The sequence below is a fragment of the Paramormyrops kingsleyae genome, chromosome 15 (genome assembly GCF_048594095.1).
Source record: "Paramormyrops kingsleyae isolate MSU_618 chromosome 15, PKINGS_0.4, whole genome shotgun sequence".
Classification (NCBI taxonomy): domain Eukaryota; kingdom Metazoa; phylum Chordata; class Actinopteri; order Osteoglossiformes; family Mormyridae; genus Paramormyrops; species Paramormyrops kingsleyae.
The window spans coordinates 3847471-3872650 of NC_132811.1; the positions used below are offsets into that span (position 1 = coordinate 3847471).

A 25180-nucleotide genomic window follows, 5' to 3' on the forward strand; every position below is an offset into this window, starting at 1 on the left:
CAGCCCGCGCACAGGCATGCAGTCACACACACGCATGCACGCATGCACGCACACGCGAACAGTCAAGCACACACGCATGCACACCGACGCACACACACAAGACGTAAACATGAATATACACATGCACAAACACACACACATGTACACACACACACACATACACCCACACACACAAAGACACACACACACATATATACACATGCACACATATTTAGTTTTTTGATTGCAGTCACAGTCCCTTGTGGTCCCCACAATGTAATGTATATCTGACCCACATGCAGGCACACACAGATTAGGTGTCTGTATCTTTGTAGGAACTCTTCATTCATTTCTATGGGGAAAAACCCTAATTCTAACTTTGACAACCTACCCAGCTCGGTCCCCCCCCCCCAGGCCCCCGCCCTCACGGAGGTTCCAGGTGTACATTTGTCAGGAACAGCTGCTACCAGGATTCCCCCCCTTTGTTCCCGAACCAGATGGAAGGCCGTGCGCCGCCCGCATCACCGTCACTCCCATGCCCTCCGCCAGGGAAGGATGCCAACTTATTTTTGTTTATTTGTGTGTGTGTCCCCCCCGAGAAGGGGGCGACAGGGGGAGGGGATGGCTGCGCAGCTGCACATGCCTCTTTATCTTTGATAAATTAATTTTCTGGGGAAAAGGGAGAAACCCAAACACATTTCTTGAATAATGGCCAAGTCTGCACAAAAACCTGTGACGGGGGGGGGGGGGGGGGGGGGATGGGGGGGTTGGGGTAAGCTGCAGGGTAACAACCCCAAGGCCACCTCTGACGCAAATAATGCGGCGAGAGAAGGCCTGGGCTGAGACATGGACGATTACGAATAGGTACATGTTCTCTGAGTGACTTCTGACAGCTGCCCCCCACCCCCCCCCAACTTCATAATGAAGTGTTAATAGGTATAATTATACAGGCGCAAATCAGACAGAATAAACAAACACCTGGAATAGTTTAACTATAATTATAATCAGATAATTGCAATTACAGACCATTGTTCTCACATGGTCACATTGAACTGAATTTAATTGAATTTAATTGAATGTACAGCAAAGGGGCAATTCTGATTTACTGAGGAACACAGAAGCCCTTAAAACTCTACTGAGAGTGGATCTATCATGATATTAACTGAAATGTAAGCAGACTTCAGAGCACCAGCTCCCAGTCTAACAATGCAAACCTCACATTCGTGACGCATCGGACCTGGGTCCACGCACTGCTTCCATATTAGCTTATTGAGAGCCACATAAAACATAAAATCCAAAAATGAGAACCAGGAAGGCGGGCAGGGGCTGTAACGATACCAGCGGAAAATACCAAAACTGAACCGGCAGACGCGCTCACAGTCGGTACACGTGGGTATACCGTATTTACCAGCAGCATGTAGTTTATAGGATTACATTCCATTGCTGGTCCTGAAAGGTATATTACAATGACAATAATTATTATTATTATTATGGGAGTCTTCAAGCTGATAGACGTTCCACACGATCAGGAACCTTGAAAAGAAATTGTACAATTGCATTAATTTTAAATCAAACATACACAACTACATAAAATTTTTGTGACCAGAACTTTTGGTGGCATCATCAGTTATACAACAGTTCCTTTGATTTTAGTTATTTTAGTTTGTTACTCTGCAGTTGTCATGGTAGTTATGAGTTTGACATAAAGTGAAGAATCTCCTTCTCGTGCCAGATGATTTCCTTCTTAATTGAAGTTTGTCTTAAATGTTTCTTTTTTCGATTTTGGATTTTTTTTTAACTCTTTATACCAATTATTAAGACATGCACATCAGCAGCATACAGAGAGAAGGTTCTTCAAAAAGAAAAAGATGGTTAAATGCTATGATGAAAATAATATTCACGGTGCAAATTCATCAAAGTGGAATATGCTGGAATAGTATTAATGGTTATAGTTAAATAGAATGTTTTGACAGTAGATGGCCAGAGGAGCTTCCATGACATCATAAATGATTATGCCAAGACACATCTATATTCAGCCTAAAAATAATTCTAAATAATTACTTTTTTATGAATTGCGTTTAGCTTGGTTTCAGGCCTCCCGTGGCCCATAAATCCAGGACTTGGCGGTGATCTTGGATTTCATCTGTCTAACGTAGCATAAGTTTGAAAGGCTCACATATGTGAACCTGATTTAAGCAAAATCATACTTCAAAAAACACATTTAAAAAAATACCCCAGCTCTCACGGAAAGCAGCAAAATCTTGATTACACGAGAATAAAATTAAGTGGCGCGGGCAGCGTTTGTTTTGGCTTCGGCGGCTGACAGCTGGAGCGATTGCACGACATCCCGTCACGTTCGCTTAATCGACGGGAGGTAACCGGGTTCAGCCTCCCAGCCGAGGACTCATTGTTCATGAGGTTTTAAGGCCAACGTCACCCCGGCTGAAGCCCATTACTTAGAGAAGAATCGGTAACTCATTTTATTAAACACAGCCTGTAGTGATCCTCAGAAATCTTACATTTCTAGCCGTCAGTTAGAATTTAGACTGGCTGCGGAGCGCGGCCCAGCTTCTCCTCCCAGCACGCGCTGGCCTCACCGTGCACATCCAGCCATTTCCCGGCTTCTACACACACACACATATATATATACAAATAACAGGGCCAGGTCAGGCTTGGTCCTGGTTCTATCCCTCACTCCACTAAATGCAAAAATGGGGGGAGGGCGGAGGAAGGGGTGTGAGGTTCCTGAACACTGCACTGAACTCCTTGGTTCTGGGATGGCAGGATCCTGAACGCGTGTGTCGCTGCTCATTTAGGATCCATTACAGAGCCAGTGTTTGGCCATCGGGGTCTTTCCAGTGGAAACCCCCCCCCCCCTCTCCCCGGTTTCGCTCTTTCTAAGCCTGACCACACATTAGCTGTCATGGTGTTCCAGCTGCTACCCTGAGAATCCGTCAGCTGCTTACTCAAACGGGCCGCTCCGCGATGGCCACACCGTTGTTCCCCAAAATCGCTTTCCCGTCCCATCTTATTTTTGTAGACGCGGGGACACTGGGCCTTGTAATTACGACTGTGAAAAGGCCTGCCAGGATTGGCCGGGCCAGTGATCAGGAGTCACATCTCACGTCCGTGCCACGGTACTACAACGATACCGCCGACAGGGTCTGTCCACAGTGCCTCGCCCTCCCCTAACAGCTGCACTGTAAACACTAGAGCGGCCCAGAAGCTGCACCGCTTACGCCGGACCTAGAACCTACACGGCAGTGTGCATAACTACAGAACCACACGCACAGCGCATCTAGTCCATGCAGTGCATTCATTTCTGCAGTTACCTACAGTAAACCGCGCATCTAACAGATTGCCACTGGTAAGGTTACATGTCACATCATGACTGCAGACCCGAAAAGATCACATCGGCATCTCCAGGGCACGAAATAAAGAGCAGAGGCAGCCTAAGCAGGAATGCCCCGCGAATCTCTGTTTCATTTTACCAGAATAAGCCAATGAAAAGCCAAACTGAGCGCCAAAAGGCACCTTGTTTAATCAGTAACACACATCTCAAAACAAAGCATGCCTGTATAAACATCAATATTTCCACCGAAGTCTGCGGTGCGTAAGAGCCAAATGCATATTGTGACATCATCTTACAAAGCGCCCCGCAGCACCATTCATAAAGCCTCCTCATCTGAGAGCAGATGCAGTGACAGCATCTGGTCACCAATCACAGAAGGCCTTTCATTAGATCCAATCACATGCTCTCAGAATGACAGGGCCAGCTACTTTCGCAATGAGCTCATACGTCTCCAAAACCTAGACAGGGACACTACCAGGGAAATTCAAGACAACGAATAAGCTTGATCAGAACGAAAACTCAGGCATGCAGAGAGCAGGCGTCGCATTCACAGATGCAGCTCTGCCTGCAAGAGTCTTGCATGGGCCAAGAAACCTGCATTACTGCTGTCAAAGCAGCAATTACATCCTCTCACTGCATAATTCATTATAAACTCAGAGGAGAGGTACATGATGGTATTAGACAGCCGTGCACCTTGCTGTGTTATTTGCCACAGTGCTAGTCTCCTGCACCAACAGTTCAGATCCTGAGGAAATATTCTTGCCAGCCGGCAGGGGTGGATCTGTCAGCTCAGCGAGGCCAATTATCAGAAAGAGCCGCTTTTCCACTGGGTGAGATTATTGTCTGTCTGGGAGCACGAAACAGCCTTGAGGTGGTTCTCGAGCTTATCGACGACAGCTCGGCGATTCCGCGGTGATTGTTATTTTCGCTCCGCTATGCGGCACAAGGTGCCATCACAGACAGACAGATTTGCATGCGGCATCACAGGGAGCTGGGAATACAGCGGGGGACCAAGGCGCCTCTGCCATCAGACAGCGAGGGGAGAGACCTAGAACCACAGAACCTTTTACCTCCATGCCTGAACTTTAATCTCTCAAACTCTTCTTTCTATTCCATTCTGTTCTACTGTTCTGTTTTACCTGACCGTAGATGAGCAGCTAAAAGTGAAACTATGCCGGTTTAAAGTGTTAAATGCAAAATGCAGAAAAATGGACCACGTATATGAGGAGTGGAAAGACCCCGCACTAAACCCATTATTCAGATACAGATAGCCTCAGGTCACTTCAGCACAGCTTTGGGGACCAACCAAAGCCAATGTTAATCAGAGGATAGTATAACAGTATTTTTAAAGCAGCCTGTAATATGATATTCTAGATATTATGTATCCAACACCTAAATCACTGACCCATGAGCCGGTACTGATGACTACACCAGCAAACTGAAGTATGTGGCTATAGATGCCGCATACGGCCAATGAAAAACAAACCCCGGGGTTAAAGACCTGATACAATGTGCTTTAAGACGGAATTCCTCTTAAAGGGTAGGGCATTCTTCTTCCGTATACAACAATAGCATAAATCCACATTAATTAGCAATTGATCCTTAAATACTTGATAATCAAAAAAGCCAACAGCTTAAAAACAACCACACAACAGTGCAGTCTTGCAGGGTTTACGTTTAAAGAATGATGTCTGCAGCGGAAGAGGACGATGTTTCCCTTCTGCAGATTAACGATTCGGTCTGCAGGTTTACGCCGAGCACATGAAAGGTGTGCTTCCTGTCTCTGTTTATTTCCGTGGCCCAGGTGAGCGTCCGGAAGAGAGACGAGCCGAGCAGAGACTGAGCCACACGCGCCGTAAACTTTTGGAGATGCCCCCATTCGGCCGGCCACGCTTCGCTCGGTGTCTGGAAGCGGGTCTGCAGGGCTCCCAGACGGCCGGCTCCTGACCGCGAGGGAAGCCGGAGAGAGCAGCATGTGGCGTGACGGCGACTCCGTGAGGCTGCAGCCGGCCAGTGCTTCAAACGCACCCCCCCATCTGCAGCCCGTCTCTCTGACCTCAATTTGGCTGCAGCCCCCGCTATTCAAACCAGCCATCCCCTTCTGAAGAACCACTTATGGTTCATTTGGCCGTCAAACTGGTCTGCGATGTCCCTGCCGACTCGCGGCATTTAACGAAGCCCATTAATTGCTTCCTTTTGGGGGCTGAAAGGATTCGATTTAGAGGGGATGATGAAGAGGCCATGAAGCTGACTCTAAAGTCGGGACGGGGCAAGCGAGCCCGCGAGGATGGATCCTCCTCCGGAATGAAGCGACCGAGACCTTTGTGGACAGAGAAGGGCGAGCTGGGGGTGGGGGGGTAATCACTCATGGAATGTGACTTTCGGGAGATCCTGCCAGGCTGGTGACTGTTGCAGAAGCACTGGATAAGACATGTGGGGAGCTGATGGGCCGGAGGGGGCGGGGCGGGGGGAGGCGTCGACAGAGCTCCGCAGAGCTGTTTATGTTTTCCATCGCTGTCAAGGAAGCCTGACTCATTTACCGAAAGCCGCAAAGCGACCAGCGCAGCAAACAGCCCAACTGGCCGGAAAACACGACCCGGCTCCTCTGGCTGCATGTGGCTGCACTGCCAAACTCTGCCATGTCTTATTAGGCCCCTTGCCCCGCAGAATCCAAATGCCGTCCACTCTGGTGAGGATAAACCTTCTCGAGATACATTCCTTCGACCCCTTTCAAATACTGCAGCTGCTGTTGGCTTTACCACCGAGAAAATGTCTCAGGATTGCTTTAGAGCAGTGTTTCCCAATCCGATCCCTCAGGGACCCACAGGCAGTCCACGTTTCTGCTCCCTCCTGGGCTCCCGGCAGGGAGCAAAAATATGAACTGTCTGGGAGGGAGCTGGGAGGGAGCAAAAATGTGAACTGTCTGGGAGGGAGCAAAAATGTGAACTGGCTGGGAGGGAGCTGGGAGGGAGCAAAAATGTGAACTGTCTGGGAGGGAGCTGGGAGGGAGCAAAAATGTGAACTGGCTGGGAGGGAGCTGGGAGGGAGCAAAACTATGGGCCGTCGGTGGGTCCCCGAGGACCGGGTGGAGAAACACTGCTTCAGAGCATGAGTATAAACATTATGAACATACTTTCCAAAGGAGTTATTTTCGATTAGCTAGAATGACTTCAGATGTGGAAGGAAAGAGGCAAAGTGTCACACTACGCTCCAATGACGCATTAATTCATTGCTGAAAAAGTCGTTCATGTCACACATGAAGCGTCTTACCTTCGCACTTACAGGAACACAGAGAAATCTGGGCCGTGGGACCTTTCGCCTTTCCAGCTCTCTGCCCTGCCAAAAAGCAGCCAGCAGAGAGGGTAGCCCCGCACCGTTAAACCCCCCAATGCCGCTACTGGTGTCAGTCGGTGTGCCAAAGGCACCTCTCTCAAAAGACCCCCAGTCAGACGTCTTAGTCAAAGTCTGGGGGACAGAAGGCCAACTCTGTGGTATCAGCCTTGCGGCTGGGTCTCAAAGAACATGATGAACAGGGCATGACGAAGGCGTATCGAGCCCAGAGGAAGCCAACTAGCAGCTCTCTTATTAAACAGCCCACATTTAAACTAAAGACATTAAATCTTGGATTCATGTAAGAGCACTGCTCGGTATCCAGCATAGCATGCAGCAAATACAAAAATAAATGTTTAAATACAAAGAAAAAGCTCATTTCAGATTTCTGCCTCTTCATTCTGACGTTCCGCGAAGTTGCAGATTTAATCCATAACCATAATCCACAAATAGCTACATAGCTTAGTTTGCATATTTCTCCAACATTGTTTGGGCAATCTTAGAAAAACAGGTACACAAATACAAAAAAAAAAAAAAAACTGTGAATGTTCCAAACATTTTACGCAAGTCAACAAGCGAGTTTAATTTTCCCCCATGATAAAAGACATAGCCTGTTGCCTGCTACGGAGGTTAGAGGTGATTAGTTCGCATTAGGGCGGTGGGGCTGCCCTATGTCTGGTCAGGATGATGCATATATCTGCTGTTGTTTTAGCTGCAAGGTGACTCTGCATTTATCATATGCATTCAAGACAGTCAAAATACAAGCAAACACTGGTCCCCAGTACATCTAATATTTCTAGCCAAAAATGCATACGGTGTTATAAAAAACACCATGAATGAAACATTTCTATTTTTATTTCAAGAGGACAGCCAGAGAAGGTGATTTTCATTATGCATATCGATCTTGCGAATCAAACCTTCAGACACTCTGGCAAAAAGTACTCTTCCTGCATTTAAAGCCAGCCCCACCTTAACCTAAAAATAAGAAAAAAAAACTAATAAACATTGTAATCTTCGAAAAGCTTGAAGATCACAATCTTTGAAACAATTATAAGCTACCGACAAGGCTGAGTAAAAACGTTTCCATTGACACAAACATAAATGTAGCTGCAGCTCTGTTTTGAGAAGTCAAAAGTGCACCGTTACTAAGTTTCACTCTATGAATTAGTGTTCAGTTTACTTAATGTGCATTACTGAAAAATGGGTTACTTCTAAAGATGCCAGCAATTACCCTCTTTTGGTTAGAATAGCCTCACAAACTGTAACTTTGTTTCGAAAGAGCTTGCCAGATTATCATCATGACGGCGATGATCATAACGGACACCTACTCAAGATGGGAAGTGCAATGGAGACTGATTTCCCCTTTGATATAAAAAGTTCCGACTCAGGCTGAATAAAACCGAAACTGAGAATTTTACAAAGTTTGATCCGAAAGCTCTCATTCTTTTCAAGCACCACGCAGCGTCTCATATGGGTTTCACAATTTCTCAAAATGCTGAAATAGTCACCCTATGACAGCATCCATGCTGCATTGTGGAGAAAGTCCGGGACAAGCCCGCAGAAGGAGGTCATTAACGGGGTCTGCAGCGCCAAAAAGCAGGGTCAGGATGGGTGTTTCATTGGGTATTTTGAAAAACCCAACACACACAAGGGCAGTGTCTAAATTCAGGCCTGCATCCTTCAAAGGATGTGGTCTACGAAGGTGTAGTCTTTGTAGCTGCGTTCTTCGATGGTGCTGTCAAATGAGACGGTCTGGCCCACAGATAATTTCCTATTTGCGTCACCAGCTGTCCCCCCCCCTTACCCTTGAGTCACGAAGTGCCGCTCCGGTCGCCTGGCTGGGACACGCCCACTTTACCTCTGCGCAGTGAATCTTGGGATATTCCAGGCTGCAAAGAATCCGTCAGGTGTATCCTTTGCAACATTGCAAAAGGAGGACACATTTGCAGACCGAATTTGAAGGACCCTTCCAAAAGGGACACCACGGTGACGCAAACAGCCTTCAAATGTAGCCTGAGATAGATGCAGCTCCTGAAGGAAAAACGTCACTGCAGCAGAAGCTTAGGATTTCGGTATTCTACACAGCTGGGTGTGGAACTGCATCCCATCACAGAGTGAGAGAGACAGGTGAGGGAATCCAAGATATCAATCACTATGTTGATTGCCTGCCATTTCCACGGAAACATGAGGAGAACTCACTCAATCTCATACCCATCGCTCCCTCTCTCTGCATGTTCCCTCATGACTATGTGCTGCAGCCACGCTCCGGATCCATCTGGAAAACGTGTTGGAAAGATGACACTCGCTCTTCGTGGCAAGCCTAGCGGCAGCACACGTAGCCAGGGGGGGTGATGAGGCGGGCTGTCCGCAGGACGGCAGCTGGGTGACACACCGAACGGGCAGGAATCCTTTATTCCGTGGGCGCCTGCCTCACCCCAAAACGGGGTGATGCCGTCGACCTAATGAAACGGGCCCTTTTGGGTCTAAGACCTCCACACAGCCCGAGTCTCTCTCCAAAAGGCCACAGCTCCTTCCAGAACTCGGTACGGCATACCTTCCTCGGCACAGAGGTGGGTAGAGGATTCAGTGCTGCTCCAGGCACTTAGGGGCATGAAAAGCAGAGCATCTGAATACCAGAAGCAGGCGCCGTTAGCCAGAGGCACACGGGGAAGTCCTGGTCAGTGACCCACGCAGCCAGCAGGCAGCACAGCGGCCCGGGCGGCTTGGCTGATGGAGGGAGACTCCGACGGGCGCCAGCTGGCAGCTCCACGCACAGAGCTAAAGCCGACCTTTATGAGTCACAGGATGTGCACGCCTTCCAGAATAACAGACAAAGGCAGGACGAGAACCCGAACGGCTAAGCTCTGCTCCCGGAGTCCTGTCTGCCGGCTACCCACCGCGATGCCGCTCGCTCGCGGGGTCTCAGACAGCCCTCCCACAAAGAAGGCTTTTCCACCCATAATGCATTGCCCTCCCGCCTCCTTCCATATCACCAACATCTGCAACACCTCACACACACCAGCGTGCCACCCCACACCCCCACGGAGATGCCGGACCCTCCCAGGAACGTCACATCCTGTACATACGGGAGGCTCATCCATAGAATCTGAGCGCAACTGGCGCTAAACACAAAGTTATTCCAGAACATTCCCCAGCCAATGAATATTTCAGTACTTAAGTAAGTCAAAGGAACGACAACAGTATTATTGAGCGACGCATGATAAGACGTGTATTGCTGTGGCATTACTAAACAATACTTTATGAAGGATAACACTTCTACGCACCGATAAAACACGTCCACAGCAGACGGCACTAGCAGGGTAGCAGTGAGGTGCAGTTGTGACACTCAGACCACAGAGCCCCCAACACGAGGCATCTTATGCCGTCTGTGAAGTCAAAGCAGGACCCCTGCATTGTCTGGGGTGGGGAGGCATCAAGCCACATTTATGGAAAGAACGCCTCCTTCTTTCAATGCTTTGCTGCATATTTTATACGCATGGGACAGGAAATATGAAACAGGCAGGATGAGAAGCCGATTCGAGCCAAGGAGGGGGTTAGTGCGAAGCATTTTATTAGCAAGAAAACATAAGGAAGTTCTCAAATAAGACAGTGCCGGACTCCATGGAGGAGAGCTGAGTTGGCAAATCGTTCTCCTCTCCCTCTCCAACTGCAGCCGCGATCAGCCTCCTTATGGCGGTGCCTTCATTAGCCGCCAGTTGTGACACATGGGGTCGCCGTGCAACGACGCCACAAACAGCTGTCGGTTACGGGTACGGCGCCGACCCCCTGCAGTCATGCCATCACGCAGTTCGAAAAAAATAATGCAAAACTACATGATAACACACAGCAACTACATACAATGTGAGCAACTGTGACTAGACAGCGGTATCCACGCCACTAACAGGGATTTTCCCATCAGCTTTTAAATCACTGAGGAAATTAAGGCAAGAGATCAGTTAGAAACACAGATTCTACGGTTTACTTAAAAGAAAAATATTTTGACCATTTTAGCAACAGGTTTCCCCTACTTTACGAAAGTAGAGCGTTCTTATGAAACCTTCCCTAAGTCTATATGGCGGAAAGCGAGGAAGCAATTACCGTAAATTTCTGAGCATTCCCAGGTCGAAAAAATAACCAACCAAATAAGACATGAAACCTAGAATAAGATATAGGCTACATACAGTAAAACCAGGAATGCTATGATAAATATACAGCCTATATAAAGTAGAAATAATGTATATACAGTGAGGTTTCACTTACCAGAATCAATAGTCATTTGTCGCTTAACAACATAGATGCGTTCTGTGAAATGCGTCATTTTCGTCATTGTCGGAGTGAACTTACACAAGCCCAGATGATATAGCCTGGTAAAGGTAAAGCCTAAATAAGGACAGAAAGTACAGTACAGTGAATGCAAAAAGCAAGCAACCTAGTTGTTTATTATCAAGTATTATGCAAGCCACATAATTGTGTGCTATACTTTTACACCACTGCCAGCGCAGAACCTTCGTGTTTGAGTAATGCTTTGCGTTATTATGTTATAACGGCTACGACTGATTTTTTTCAGCTCCATTATAATTTTATGGGACCACCGTCATATATGTGGCCCGTTGTTGACCGAAACGTCGATATGTGGCATTTGACTATATAACTATAACGGGCTTGCCGATAAACAAATGATAAATACTATTTTTGGTATTCTCCTTTTTTCATAAAAGCGAAAGTCCCCGTGATTTTTTTCAGTTAGGGAAAACAGGAGCAATTGTAGGTCTTTCGAGAAAAAAAATGAAGTGGTTTAAAGTGACGGTTCGTAAAGCGGGGCATTGTGTATTGACAATGATCAGTGTTTTGAGCCACACAACAGCTGATGCACAAAGCAGCTTCTTTTTACGTGCCGGAATCTTATATTTACACGTGCGAAACGAACCGCAGCTTTTTCCTGTCAGTGCAGCCGATTTAAAAAGCAGGTGAGTGCAGCACACCTCCCCCTGTCGGGAAAAAAAATGTTCTGCTGAACTTGACCTTAAATTACCCTTTCCTCCATTCCACTCTTCCCTAAATTTATCTCGCCGGAGCAGCAGAGCGCATTCCAGCGCCCGCGCGCTCACTGAACATGCGCGCGCGGGCGACTGCGGCGCACCAGCTCTCTGAACGCCCGCGCACGCGCCCCCGCGTCCACTGGCCGGGCGCTAACATGCACGCTGGCACGCAGCGGGGACACAGGGCAGCCTGGACTACATGGATAACAGGATACGCGGAGTGGCCCAAAGAAGAGGGACAGGCAAGGGAAGGGTTGGGGGTGGCTGCACATGTGCCTCCTGCAGTTCAGAAACAAGTTAGAACTAGTAAACAATCTTTGTTTATGGTGTCAAAATAAGAAGTCACATGACCAGGCAAAATAACGGCACCCTGACACATCCCCATGCATACCGCTATGGAGAATATCAAAATTCAGATAACTGAATAATCTGCCTTTGTTGGTCATTTCCTGCGATTGACCATTAGCTAAGAATGCAGCACCGCGGAAGCCCTTGACGTGGCCCCCGCCAACCTGCGAGCAGAAATCACGAAGGCGCGGGACAGCGTGCAGCTGAGACTGAGCATGCCACCTCATCCTCGGGGGAGGGGGGGGGACACTGCTTGGTTTGTACAACCAGGAGAAAGCAGGGGGAGCAAGGACAGAAAACTCCTTGTGTAGGACAGTGTGGCCTGTGCCTTTAAGAGCAAATGCTGACTGGTTGCAGCTCCCCCCCACCCACTCCCCTTGCCCCCCCCCCAGTCTGCTGGCCACCTCCCACTCGCTTTGGTCTGAGTGAAAGTGGAAAGCCACAGCTCTTTATCTGAGCATTTGCGGCTGGGGACCAGGTCAGGTGACAGGGAATGTGCCACCCTGACCCAGACGTCTGGGGGGTGAAGGTCACTGCGAGAAGACAGGGACAGCAGGAGGGGCAATATCCACGGATCCACTTACGTCTGGATACACACCACATTCGTTTGCAAACAAGCAGCAAACGGATCCAGTCAAAACAGCCATATCAGCTCCCCTGTTTTGTAAACATGATTCTTTACCATGAATAACATGATTCCAAATCACATGTATTAAAGATGAGGCACACCAAACAAAAATCATTTAACGTCGACAGAAAAATGTTTTTCTGAATGGGGGCATGGTGATCGTTCTCATGCCATCATGAGAAAAGCAAAACAGGTCCAAGAATCCCATTGATGACATGGCACCTTTATAAATGAGGACTCTGTTTTATACAATTACATGACACGTGCAAAACTGCAAAAACAGACATACTCGTCATAGAGGCGGGGCCCCGGCTTCTTGTGGAACAAGGACAACATATCCATCAAGAGATTAGCTAAATGAGAGTAAAGGCACCAAAAATTACTCTAAAATAACACAATAAAATTCAAAGGTTCTGTATCAGCGGCTGAGGCTTACTGGACACAGTACTGATGGCAGAACAGTGAGTCATTCTAACCATCGCACTGTAAACACCACCCCCTCCAGACTTTTTATCACTTCGACAGACCAACTGCTTAACAAGACATACACAATTTACCTTTAAATGACTTAGGAGATGCTCACAGCCACAGTCGTGCTCTGGGCCAGAGTGGCAGTGGAAGGAGGAATTCACACGGCCACTCAGAAACACACACCTACACAAACACGTTTATACACATGGCCAGCTCTCACTATTTCACACACACACACACACAGTTCTGCTGTGCAATGATGTCCCAGCACATGTCAATACAATGTCAGGATTTTGGGCAAAGCCGTGCAGCCCTGGCCGTGCACAGCTCGCACATGCTCATTCCTCCCTCTTCCATTCTGCTCCTCTGGCTCCCCCCCAGCCCAGGAAGTGCAGCACGGAGGCACGTGTAGCGTTACAGCAGGGCTCACTGTGATCAGGTGCATCTACATACGCTTCACTGTAAGAACAGCATCCTGTTACCAGCAGAAACCTCCTTTCTGATGGTGTCCTTACATCTACGAAAAAGGCTTGAGAGAAGGTGCTTTCAGAGTAGCACTGTGACAATGGGGCATGGAAAGCTGGACATACAGACCAGAACAGTGAAGATGGACACATAGAACGAGGATTTGGGAAGATAGATACACAGATTGCGGACCTGGGAAGATGGACACACGGAATGAGGACCTGGGAAGATGGACACACAGAATGAAGATACACAAAATGAGAACGCCATGGCATCAGTCCTGATAGGCGTGGAGCAGGCTGAGCTTCTGGACCAGCTGGCATTCTGGACCCTGCTCATTTAAAATGATTTACAGTGTCAGGGCTTGGCTCCAGTCGATTCTTTCTCTCCCAAGTAAAGCCGGCACTCTGCTGAGCTCCGTGCCTCTCTGGCTCTGACAATAAAACGCTTGTTTAAAAAGGTCACTCAACAGAGTGTGCGAGCTGCAGCAGGATGTGCCTTTATAATGTACCCCCAGACTGGCATTACCATAAGCCAAGTCAGCACCTCGGTGGAAAGGCAGGAAAACAGAGGAGCTGCAGACACCGGCAGACACATGACCGCACTCGGAATGAAAAACCGATGTCAAGACCCAAACGATGCATGACGTTCTCCAGCTACGTGACCCCTGAGGTGCTTGGTCTGTGGTCCCCACCGCCCCACCTGGGTGCATTTACAGGATACGTAAACCGTAAGCTAACAAATAAACATGTTTACCGATCCGTCGCACAGATGGCCATTTATTTATGAAACCCCTCTGCAAGTAAACACATTTTGACAAAAATCAGTAGAACCATTGAGTTTCGGTTTGACTTCCTGCTGCCAGTCAGAGTTGCTCCCGTAACTGCTTTAGCTAGCCGCTACTCAAGAGCTATTTCCGAAGGACAATCAGCCAGGTCTCGCTGGCCCGCTGCACTTGATGCACGAGGCAGCACTTGACATGGGACCCACATGCCAGACATTATCTGGTTTCCAGCTTTAAACCTACGTGCCCCACACTGCAGTGGTAGCCCCATAACGACACCCACCTCTTTCCCGGACGAAGTAGGCCAGATAGAGGTCGAGCTCCTTGACGGAGACGCCGATGTGGTGAGGCTGGACGCAGAGCACGGGGTTGGTGCACTGGCCGCCTTTCACCAGCCGCTCGCCGTCCGTGCTCTCCAGAGGGATGCCCTTGAAGAGGATCACCATCACCAGGTCCAGCCGCCACACCTTGTCGGCCTGCCGCAGGCAGTCGATCCGCCGCATCTTGCCCTTCTGGTCGGGGTTGGAGAGCACGCAGGAGGCCGGCTTCTTGCCCGTGATGGTCAGCACGAAGTCCTCGCGGCACTCGGGCCGAATGTCCTTGCGCAGTTTGGCCAGCAGCCGGGACGCCCACTTCTGCTTGACCTCGGCCTTCTCGCCCAGCAGCTCGTCCTTGACCGCGCGCTCCTCGTCCTTGGTCATCCGCTTCTCGTGCTTCTTGAAGTACTTGCGCTTGCGCGCCTGCAGGTTGAACCAGGTGTAGGCGAAGGCGCGCACATACGGCAGGAGGGCCTCAATGAACGGATGGAACTCATCCTGGCGGAGAAACAACGAAGCGGAACACCAGGGTTAGCATACCGACACACATGTGCCTGGGGGTACCCGCCTCCCAGTCACGTCTCTCTGGGCCAAATCTCTATGCTAAGATGCTAAGACCTTTTGCGCTGCCATCCACAATACAATGTCAGGAAACGCCACACATAAATCACTTGCTAATTAAACTCGATGATAACTTTTTCAGTTGCTGCGGTTTAACATTTCAACACCATACAGTATATATATATAAATGTGTGTGTGTGTGCGTGTGTGTGTAAGCCTTTACAGAGTCCCTGCACCACAGCCGCGTGGCTGTTTGAAGGCCAGCTGCTTGGTGACATTTCATCGGTGTCGCTAATTGCTTCCATACCTTCACATCACTTTCCCGTCTTAAAGCTCCCCTAATCCCCAGTAACTGCGGCCCTATAACTGTCAGGAACAATGACATACCCCATTTAATGCGCGTGGCTCACAGGAGTAAACATGCACTCTCTCCCAGTTCTGTATAGAAAACAAAAACACAATGTTTTTTAACAAAAAAAATAACAAAAAAAAGACAGAAAGCAGTGTGTGCTTTTACTTCCACGCTGTTTTACCTTCCTACCTGTGGCTACTCTAGTAAGTGTACCAACCTAATCCAACACCTGACAGTACTTATGTACTACAATGGCAGTGCTATAAACAAATATATGTAAATACTCAGATGTTTGAGCTTTAACGTTGGTCAGAGGAGGAAACGTGCCAGGAATGGCCCATTAATGAATAATGACTGGTGAAACTGACTCCACTGAGGGGGTCCCGTGTTACCCAACGCCAACCGCTAGCCAAGGCTGCTGGAGAGAGAGACTGAGAGTGACTACGGCTCCCTTCGTCTCATATACGACAAGCACAACATTTTAACTGATTCCAGCTGCCCCGACCGTGAGCCGCTCGCTAGAAACAAACAACACGCCTTTAGATGTGTGTTTAAAAAGCCCACTCATTCCGCAGCAAAGGATCACACAGAGTAAGGGCTTTTGCTCATTAACGTGCGCCTGAGTCTGTTCTTCATAAAGCAGCGCTAATTATCACACGCTACATACTTCCCGCTTTTCTTTTTTCTGTAATGTTCTCCCACAATCAGAAAGTTACATCAATGCCCTGACATCACATTAAAGGTAGTACTCATCCAAAAATGCCCTGACATCACATTAAAGGTAGTACTCATCCAAAAATGCCCTGACATCACGTTAAAGGTAGTACTCATCCAAAAATGCCGTGATATCACGTTAAAGGTAGTATTCACCCAAAAATGCCCTGACATCACGTTAAAGGTAGTACTCACCCAAAAATTCCCTGACATCACGTTAAAGGTAGTACTCACCCAGAAATGCCCTGACATCACGTTAAAGGTAGTACTCACCCAAAAATGCCCTGACATCACGTTAAAGGTAGTACTCACCCAAAAAATGCTCTGACATCACGTTAAAGGTAGTACTCACCCAAAAATGCCCTGACATCACGTTAAAGGTAGTACTCACCCAAAAATGCCCTGACATCACGTTAAAGGTAGTACTCATCCAAAAATGCCCTGACATCACGTTAAAGGTAGTACTCACCCAAAAAATGCCCTGACATCACGTTAAAGGTAGTACTCACCCAAAAATGCCCTGACATCATGTTAAAGGGAGTACTCACCCAAAAAATACCCTGACATCACATTAAAGGTAGTACTCACCCAAAAAATGCCTTGACATCACGTTAAAGGTAGTACTCACCCAAAAAATACCCTGACATCACGTTAAAGGTAGTACTCACCCAAAAAATACCCTGACATCACATTACCTTTTTTTGGGACTCTGAACCAGTTTCTCGCAACTTGCGAAAATGAAAACCATCTTGGTTTACTGACACATAACGGTAAAAATGGATGGTTTTGCATCGTGTTTTAAAACACAGAACGTTTCTCTATAATTTGGAGCTTCAGCCTGCACTGGTCATGCGCCAGGAATTTGCCAAACAAACAGAAAACTGCAATCAGGCAAAGAATCCAGAAATATAAAGTTACTATTTAAATGCGAAGCATAAACACGGCAGAGTGCAAGACCTCTAACCAGAACCAGAGAGCCAAACAAAAACCCAGTGGGCCCAAGCAGTGGTAGTCATGAGCCAAAAAGGAACAAGTCATCAATTTCGACTAATGGGAAGGTATATCAGCGCAATAATAATAATGTGATTATCCTTACAATAGTATTACTAGAATTTATGGCTCATGGTTAATCACTAGCAAACTGATTCTTCATGCCTGAATGTGAGATCCCACCCAGACAGTAGCTCCTCTGCCTGATTTTTTCACTGCTTTACACAGGCAGAATAAGGCAGAAGTCAGTTTTAATGCAAAACGAGCAGCCAAGGTGGCAATTACAGCCGTCCTTTCACCTTCCGCTCCCCTGCAGTCTTCAAATGCGGCCCAGAGCACCGCATGAGCAGACGCGCATGGCCCCTGGGCTCCGATGCAGGTGTTGTGTAGGAATCTTTGTGCCCCCCCCCCCCTCCCGCACACACTAGCAAAGAGAATATTATAAGTCAGCATGCCAGTAAATTCAAAAAAGACCCGCTATCCTTCTCTAGGCAAGATCGGCCTCTTAACTGTCATTTTGCAGGATAATGTAATCTACCTGCTCAGATCTGCATTTCACTAGCTAGTCTGTCACTATCACGATAACTTCTGGCATAATCTCTGTGAACATGCTCCTTTTTCCGTATTTTCAGAATAAGGTAGCTGCTTTGGCGATGAAGTCGTAAGTGTTTATTGCCACGCAAATAATGAGAACATTACTGATAAACAAAAGTGATATGCGCACTATCGCAGACGTGCATTCAGGAAATCTGGGAACAGCTCTGAGCCCTGTTCCCGCTTTCCCGCGTGGGCCTGGATGTTCAGAAACACACGCCTAAGAGAGCTGATACGTGGCTCCATGCGTCTCTGTTTATGCAGGAATTTAATCATTTTGTTATTGTCCTGGACTAGTGAGACATTTTATTGTGGTTGGTTACCACGGTTACATTATTTTTGTTAACTGAATCAGCAGTTCTGCAGCAGAATCTGAGATAACGTTCAGTGACACTGAGATACCCGTGTGCTTGCTGTATCATGCCACGCGAGCCAGTAAGAAAAACCGGGGAGGGGGGGCGGAAAAGGACAGTAATAGGGGCTTTACCATGGGCAGCACAGCACGCAACATCATGGATGACAAAAACATGACACAGCTTCAGCTTCAGCCAGCGACATGAGAGGAGACTTCTCTCGCCGAGTGCAAAATGTAGGTCAGGTGTGCACACACCAGCAAAGCAGGAGAGATGCCCCAGGCTGAGGATTTCAGCATCGTCCGTCACCCATCTGCAGAGCAAACGCTCACCAACGCATGACGGCTTCGGGCATCCAGACCACGTCAACCCCAACGGGAAGAGATGGCATCGATCGGAACGGCACGCCCACGCCCATGAAGGAACGAATCACGGAAACACCGCACATCCTGTGAGGTGTTTCAGATGTTTTAATCATCCCCACGAACAGCTGAGACCCCCCCCCACCCCAGGGGCTGAACACAAGAGAGTCATGAGAAAATCCCCAGCAGGAGACAAGAGGCTCAAAGTGGGTCAAAGGGATGCTGCTGCTGACTCCAGCTGTGACTCATCCGGTCGCTCTGACGCACGATCGCTGACTCAGCCCTCCCTCGTACGCGGTACACAATAGAGAAGGGGCGGGGGGAGGGGGGTCCGTAGGTCTTCAGCATGCTCAGAAAGGCCACCAGCGCTCTGGTGAGAAGGCGCCGCGGATCAGGTAGCCTTCTCCTACCACACTTCATCACATCTTACAAGCCCAGTGACTCATGAGTCCCAGCGGACAGCAATAACACACCAGGATCTCACCCCCACATGTTCACTGTATCCCGTATCATACTGAATGGCTGATTTCTCTGCCATTTATTCCCTTTTAAGTGGTGTACGTTTTATCTAAAGGTACTAAAACTGACTTCTTAATTATTTAACAATGAATTTTAAGACTTTAAGACTATAGTTGATTAGACAATAGCAAAATAAGAACAAGGCCTAATTTATATGATTCTTGTAGCAGGTCACAATGAACCTGGAGCCAACGGCAGACAGCAGGTGCTCAGCCCAAGCTGCACAGGGTGTCAGTTTGTTGCAGAAGACAGACACACACAAACTGACTCATTACATGCAACTTCGAGGCATCAACTCACCCAATAACAAGCCTTGAGACTGTGGGAGGAAACCGCATCACCCAGGGTGAACACGCATACTCTACTCGCAGCGTGGATGGGATTTGAACCCACAACCATGCAGCTGTGCAGCAAAAGTGCCACCCTCAAAGCTACTGTGCCACGTCACGTTCATACATTTTACAATATTTTGTATTTACAGTTTACACTGGACAAGCAGCATTGAAATATCAGATTTTTTTTTTGCTTCAGAATTTTTCTAATGGTCCAGTATATTCAAGCCGTTTTATTTGTATTGATTGTGAGCCCAGCAGACTGTGAGATGCCTGGGCAAAGGGGCCATACGAGGATATCAGAGCCGCTCTCTTGCTCCAGGACCTTCACTGCAGTGGTGAGAACAGGAGCTCAGAAAGTGATACAGGAGAACAACCCCCCCCCCCAGCCCCCCCAGCTTCCAAAAACTAGCCAGCAGACAGACCTTCCATCCATCTCAGGGTAATATTACCAGATGCCTAAGCTCAGGATTCTGTGACTTTCAAGCCACATTTAACTTCCACAAAATGCTGCACAAAATAAGGTACGAAGTCCCGCTCCCTGGCCCTTAGGCGCGTCGTCTCGGTGCGTTTCATCAGCTGTGTGTCAGAAACTGGGCTGACTGTAGAAAATAAAAGTGTTTTTAAAATGCTGCAAGACTGACCTTAATATGACATCAACGCACCCCAGGAAGATGAGGGCAAATGTAAAGGTGTTAATGATGAGAAGCAGCTCCCAACACTCCCAGCAATCCATAATCTAACTAAATGCTTTCAATCTTTAGCCTAAATGCTTATTTCTGACTGCTCTCTTTTCTTTAACTTGCTGCTTAAGCCAGATGTACGGAGGGTATCTGTATAGGTTTACTGCAAAAGCTTGTGTTTACAGGCCTAACGAAAGCACAATTACAAACAACCCATCTCTATAACACATATCTTGCATTTTATCAATGTCGTCGACACCTTTATTCACAGTGGCCAATTAAAGGCGGGGTGGGGGGGTGCAAAATTTAAATAGCTGTGAAGTTCATGGCTTATTGTTCAGCAGGAGATGAATCAGTTTTGGATGTAAGGGCGGCTGTTAGAACAAAAATATTCAAGAGAAAAGTGAGCAAACTCACTTCCTGCATTGGTTACTGAATCTAATTTCTGCTTGAAGTCCCTTGAGGATTGGACCGGATTACACCGCGCATGAGAAGGGCAGGCTGGCCCAAAGGCTCAGTGTTAAGGAGCCTAAAAGTTCAGCCGGTTTCAACCCATCTTCCGACACCCCCACTCCCCCGGACCCCTGCACCCCCCTGGGACCCCCAGTCCCTGGGCTTGAAAAATGGCGAGTTAAACCCCCTCCTGACATACAACGAGTCAAAGCTGGTATTCAAGACACAGTTTCATTCTGACAGAATTACATATTTACCATCAGTTTAAACTATGGTCTGCTGTTTGTGTCTCACATCTTTAAGATGGTGTTATACAGCGGGCATCTGATCCGCAGTGCTGCTGCTCTATGACCAGCAAAAGTCTAAACACCTCCGTCTGCCATAATGCAGATGCAAACAAGTCCCTGCCTCTCCCCCCCCTGCATACAGGGAACTAGCAAACAGACACTCAAAATGTCACTGAGCATCAAGCCCCCTGAAGCAGCAGTAACTGCACACTTAATATCTTCACTAACACTGCAAGCCAGCCGTTACAGGAAGCCTCCTTGTTCACCTCACATTGTTACTGTTAAATGCCTGTAATTATGTAGAGTATTATCTGTTTTCCTCCGACGATCCTACCTCTTCAGACCCAAGAATGCAGTCATCATGGACGTGGTTATAACTGTATGGCTCTCTGTCCCACTTTGAGTAACTCATGCCTCTCTTATCACACTCCTTTGAGCTCCGAGTACAATCTGCCATTTTTCAATTCAATTCGCTGACCTTCAAAAAAAAAGCAATATTCCCCAAATGACCCAGATAAAAACAAGTGCCTGACAGCACCAGGAATTCTAGGCAGCTTTTTATAAAACGCCAGGAACGACCCTGTGAACTTCTGTCTACAATCACCACTATGGATTCACTGCTCAGCTACAGCATAGGGGCTAGGAGGTGGGGGGGGGGTGGTTGGACATCGTGGTGTAAAACCCAGCAGCCTGACAGACCTTTGCAGTATTTAAAACACAGCTCTAGGTCATGATAAGTTGATGACGGTTACATGTTTGCTTTTCCTTAAGAGATTACAGAGAAACTTTGCAAAACACGAAGGATACAAGAACTGTACTGGTTTATCCAGGAAGTAATTGCTATAAAAGTTTAAAGGTCAATAAGTGAAAGAAAGGGCTTTAAATATCTGTTCATTATATATTATCTAATCATAAAAGAATTACATCAATTGTCCCAAAATATGTGTGTGTATATATCCATATATATATATAGACACATACAAATATACACACACACACACACACACACACAGACCTGTACTTATATCTTTGTGGAGATCCTGTCATTTCTATGGGCAAAACACTAATCCCAACAAGGACAAGCTTAACCCTAACCCAGCCCTAACCTTAACCATAAGTAAGCAAAGAAAATACAAGATTTTTAGCTTTTTGATTGCAGTCACAGATTTTTATCAAATTGAGTTTCCTCTTGTGGAAAAAAAATGTCAAAATAACAGGTTTTTATCAAATTGCGGGGACATTTCGTCCCCACAATATAATGCATATCTGACCTACACACACACACACATAGTGATTGCATAGTTGAATAGTGAATATAAAGACACACTGGGCTGCTTCCGGCCTGCCTACACTGCTGCACTGTATGTTCCAGGCTGTGATAGAGTGTCAGCACTGAGCTGCAGCCTCCAGGGTCACAACAGTGTGTTGTGCTTTCTGTGCAGAAATAAAGACAGTGTTGGCATACAGATTCCTGCCTGTGGTCAGGGATCCCAGTGCGCGCACACACACACACACACACACACACACACACAGACACCAACACATACAGAGGCTGGGTGCTCTCTTCTCCTGCTTGAGACGTGTCTCCGTCCTTCTCGCTCGCAGGCAGTGCATCTTGGATTTCCGGACGCTGCAGGGTGCACTCCTGACTGTGCTCCTGACTGTGCTCCTGACTGTGCTCCTGACTGTGCCTTTCAATTATCTCCCTTTCTGGGCCTACATCTGCTTGCCGCTGGAAAGATGTTGATCGAGCAAGCACTCATTTAAAATGGAAAAAAAAACGCACCTTTTTGGGGTCAAAAGGTGAATGCTTTCAGGCCTCCGCGGCCAGCGCTGCCCGTCCATTTTCTCCTTCCCCTCTGTTCCCTTTAGCTTAGCAGAAAGCCCCTTTTAAACGCTCTGATTATTGGCACCTGGCCACGTGTTTCTTAAAACAAGTCAGCGCTCAGGTGCACCAGCTTTCGGGCAGCGGTTGGGCGGACCCCCGCTGGATGGCCTCCACGAGGCACTTTCAACGACTTTTAGAAGAATACCGAGCTCTGAGCTCAAAAACAGCTGTGAATCATCTGAAATGCACAGCACACCAACCGCTCTGACATAATCATTAAAAAGACACAGCAAGCCAGGCTGCTCTGCGGGCAACATTAGCCACTCATGCTAACAGCCCAGGGCTGGAAAACTCTTGTGTTGTCATACAGTGAACTCCCCTAAAACCTCTGACGCATTATTGTATCTCATTTTTACACAGAGTTGCTTATCTTTTACGCAGCTAGAGTATGCATTCATTCCAATAAAACACATAGGGTCCCGCAAAATCGTTTCAGTGTTTTTCACACTCAGATTCAACGTACGTCTTTGTGAAGAACACCATATCACGTAGGAATCCCAATGTACACCTGCAGCCAAACTCCGCACAAAGCAGACGTGCATATGTGTCTCAAAGGTCGGGGCAAATCCCCTGGAGTTAAATCAGACATTATGCACACAGTAGTTCCCCCGTTAGCTGCAACAACTGAGCTACCACTATAAAAATGAGCTGGGAAGTAAAAAATTATATATATATTTTTATGACCTGTAATATGAAAGTGGATGAGAAGCGTCACATTGCGTTACAACATCGGAATTAATAAAGGATGTTCAATGGATGACGAAATGACTTCAAAGCACTCATGAGGACAACGAAAAGAAAGGCCTGCAAAATCAAAAACCTAGATTCACCTAAAGTAGATATTCAACATGGAAAATATTATGCTAATTATGGCTGTAAGTTGGTTAGCGCTAGTGCTAAAGAGCTCAAAGACCCTTCAACATCACTTAAATCGTAAGTTTCAGAACTTTTTGGTTTTACAACAAATTACACCAACATTGGAGAGAGATAGTAGCTGATTAGACTAAGACTGTCTGTCGGCTTTATTATACCAAACTCAAATTTGTTACTGTAAACACATCTAACATGCAAACTCACTTCATATGACATCATCTGAGTGTGTACCTCATTATATTATTTGATTATGATAGTTTTGATAGGGTCTTAATTTAACATGAGCATCGCCTAGGTTTTGTTATTCAGACAGGTCTCTAGACACACTGCCTTATGTTTGGTTTGGAGTTGTCCCTAATCATGTTTGCAGTTTTAATAATAAGCTATTTCAAAATAAATTCTCTTCCCAGCTGTACTTAAATTGCACCGAACTATGAACCCAAAACTGAGGTGTGTACCGTTACACCCTTAGTAAAGACTATCTTCTTACATTAAAGAGCATTTATTGAGCTATTGTTTAAAGGTCGTTGCCTTGCAGACGTAGTTGTGGGTTTGTGGTCATCCAACTTTCAGTGTCGGGAAGGATACACACGAATGTCAGCGGTATTACCACAAGATTTTACCACGGCAAATCTTGCAGATAGCTGTACTCATATCTAAGTGTCCGTTTACATTATAGAATCCAAAGTTCCAAACATAGGATATAAATTAAGATGGTGCTGGGAGTCTCTGCACGCACTTGCTCATTCATGACAGCATGTCCCTTAACAAAATGATGGTGTAATTGGGTAACCAGCAGTATCAAAATAATTGCAATAACCTTTGTTTAAAAAGATGTCTAAAAATTGATTTTTTTAACTCTCATGGTGACCTAAAAATGACTACCTTAAAGAATCATGATTTATAACTAAATCGGTGTGAATGCACTTGATGTCTTACATAAACTTTTATATTTAATGTGAAACAGTGACTAGAATCTGCATGAGCAGCATGGCCAGGTGTGATCTGACCTTGGAGTGCACGATAGCTGTTGACCTAATGGGTCCTGAAGTCTAAGTCTTATGGCTGATCAGGGCAGATAGAGAAGCCCTGATCTCCAGGCCTACCTTCTCTGCTGCTTTAACCAGTATCAGCTGATCTAGTGACCCAAAGACTGCCTGCCTCCAGACATTCAAAACACACCCCTAAATTCAAACTTCATTTTCATTTTCTCATATTCTATACCGTTCCCCTGCAGGGTCCAGAGCCACTCCTAAACACAGGCACAAAGCCAGGAGTAGCCCAGGACAGGGTACCAACCCATCACAGGGCACACTCACACACTCAGGACGGGGCACCAACCCATCACAGGGCACACTCACACACCCAGGATGGGGCACCAACCCATCACAGGGCACACTCACACACCCAGGACGGGGCACCAACCCATCACAGGGCACACTCACACACCCAGGATGGGGCACCAACCCATCACAGGGCACACTCACACACCCAGGATGGGGCACC

The 25180-nt window shown here is 47.1% G+C and overlaps 1 protein-coding gene across 4 annotated transcripts in view; it reads right to left on the minus strand.

The window, feature by feature from the left end:
- LOC111860246 (nuclear factor I/C) overlaps positions 1-25180 on the minus strand; it is an 80845-nt gene that overhangs the window by 41813 nt on the left and 13852 nt on the right. For 2 of the 4 annotated variants that reach the window (XM_023843741.2, XM_023843740.2), the window contains exons 2-3: positions 15662-15712; positions 14680-15211 (exon numbers count right to left, since the gene is read on the minus strand). In XM_023843741.2, the coding sequence (XP_023699509.1) occupies positions 14680-15211; positions 15662-15712 (583 nt within the window). The remainder of the gene's footprint in view (positions 1-14679; positions 15212-15661; positions 15713-25180) is intronic. The other 2 variants (XM_023843743.2, XM_023843742.2) reach the window with 1 other exon arrangement.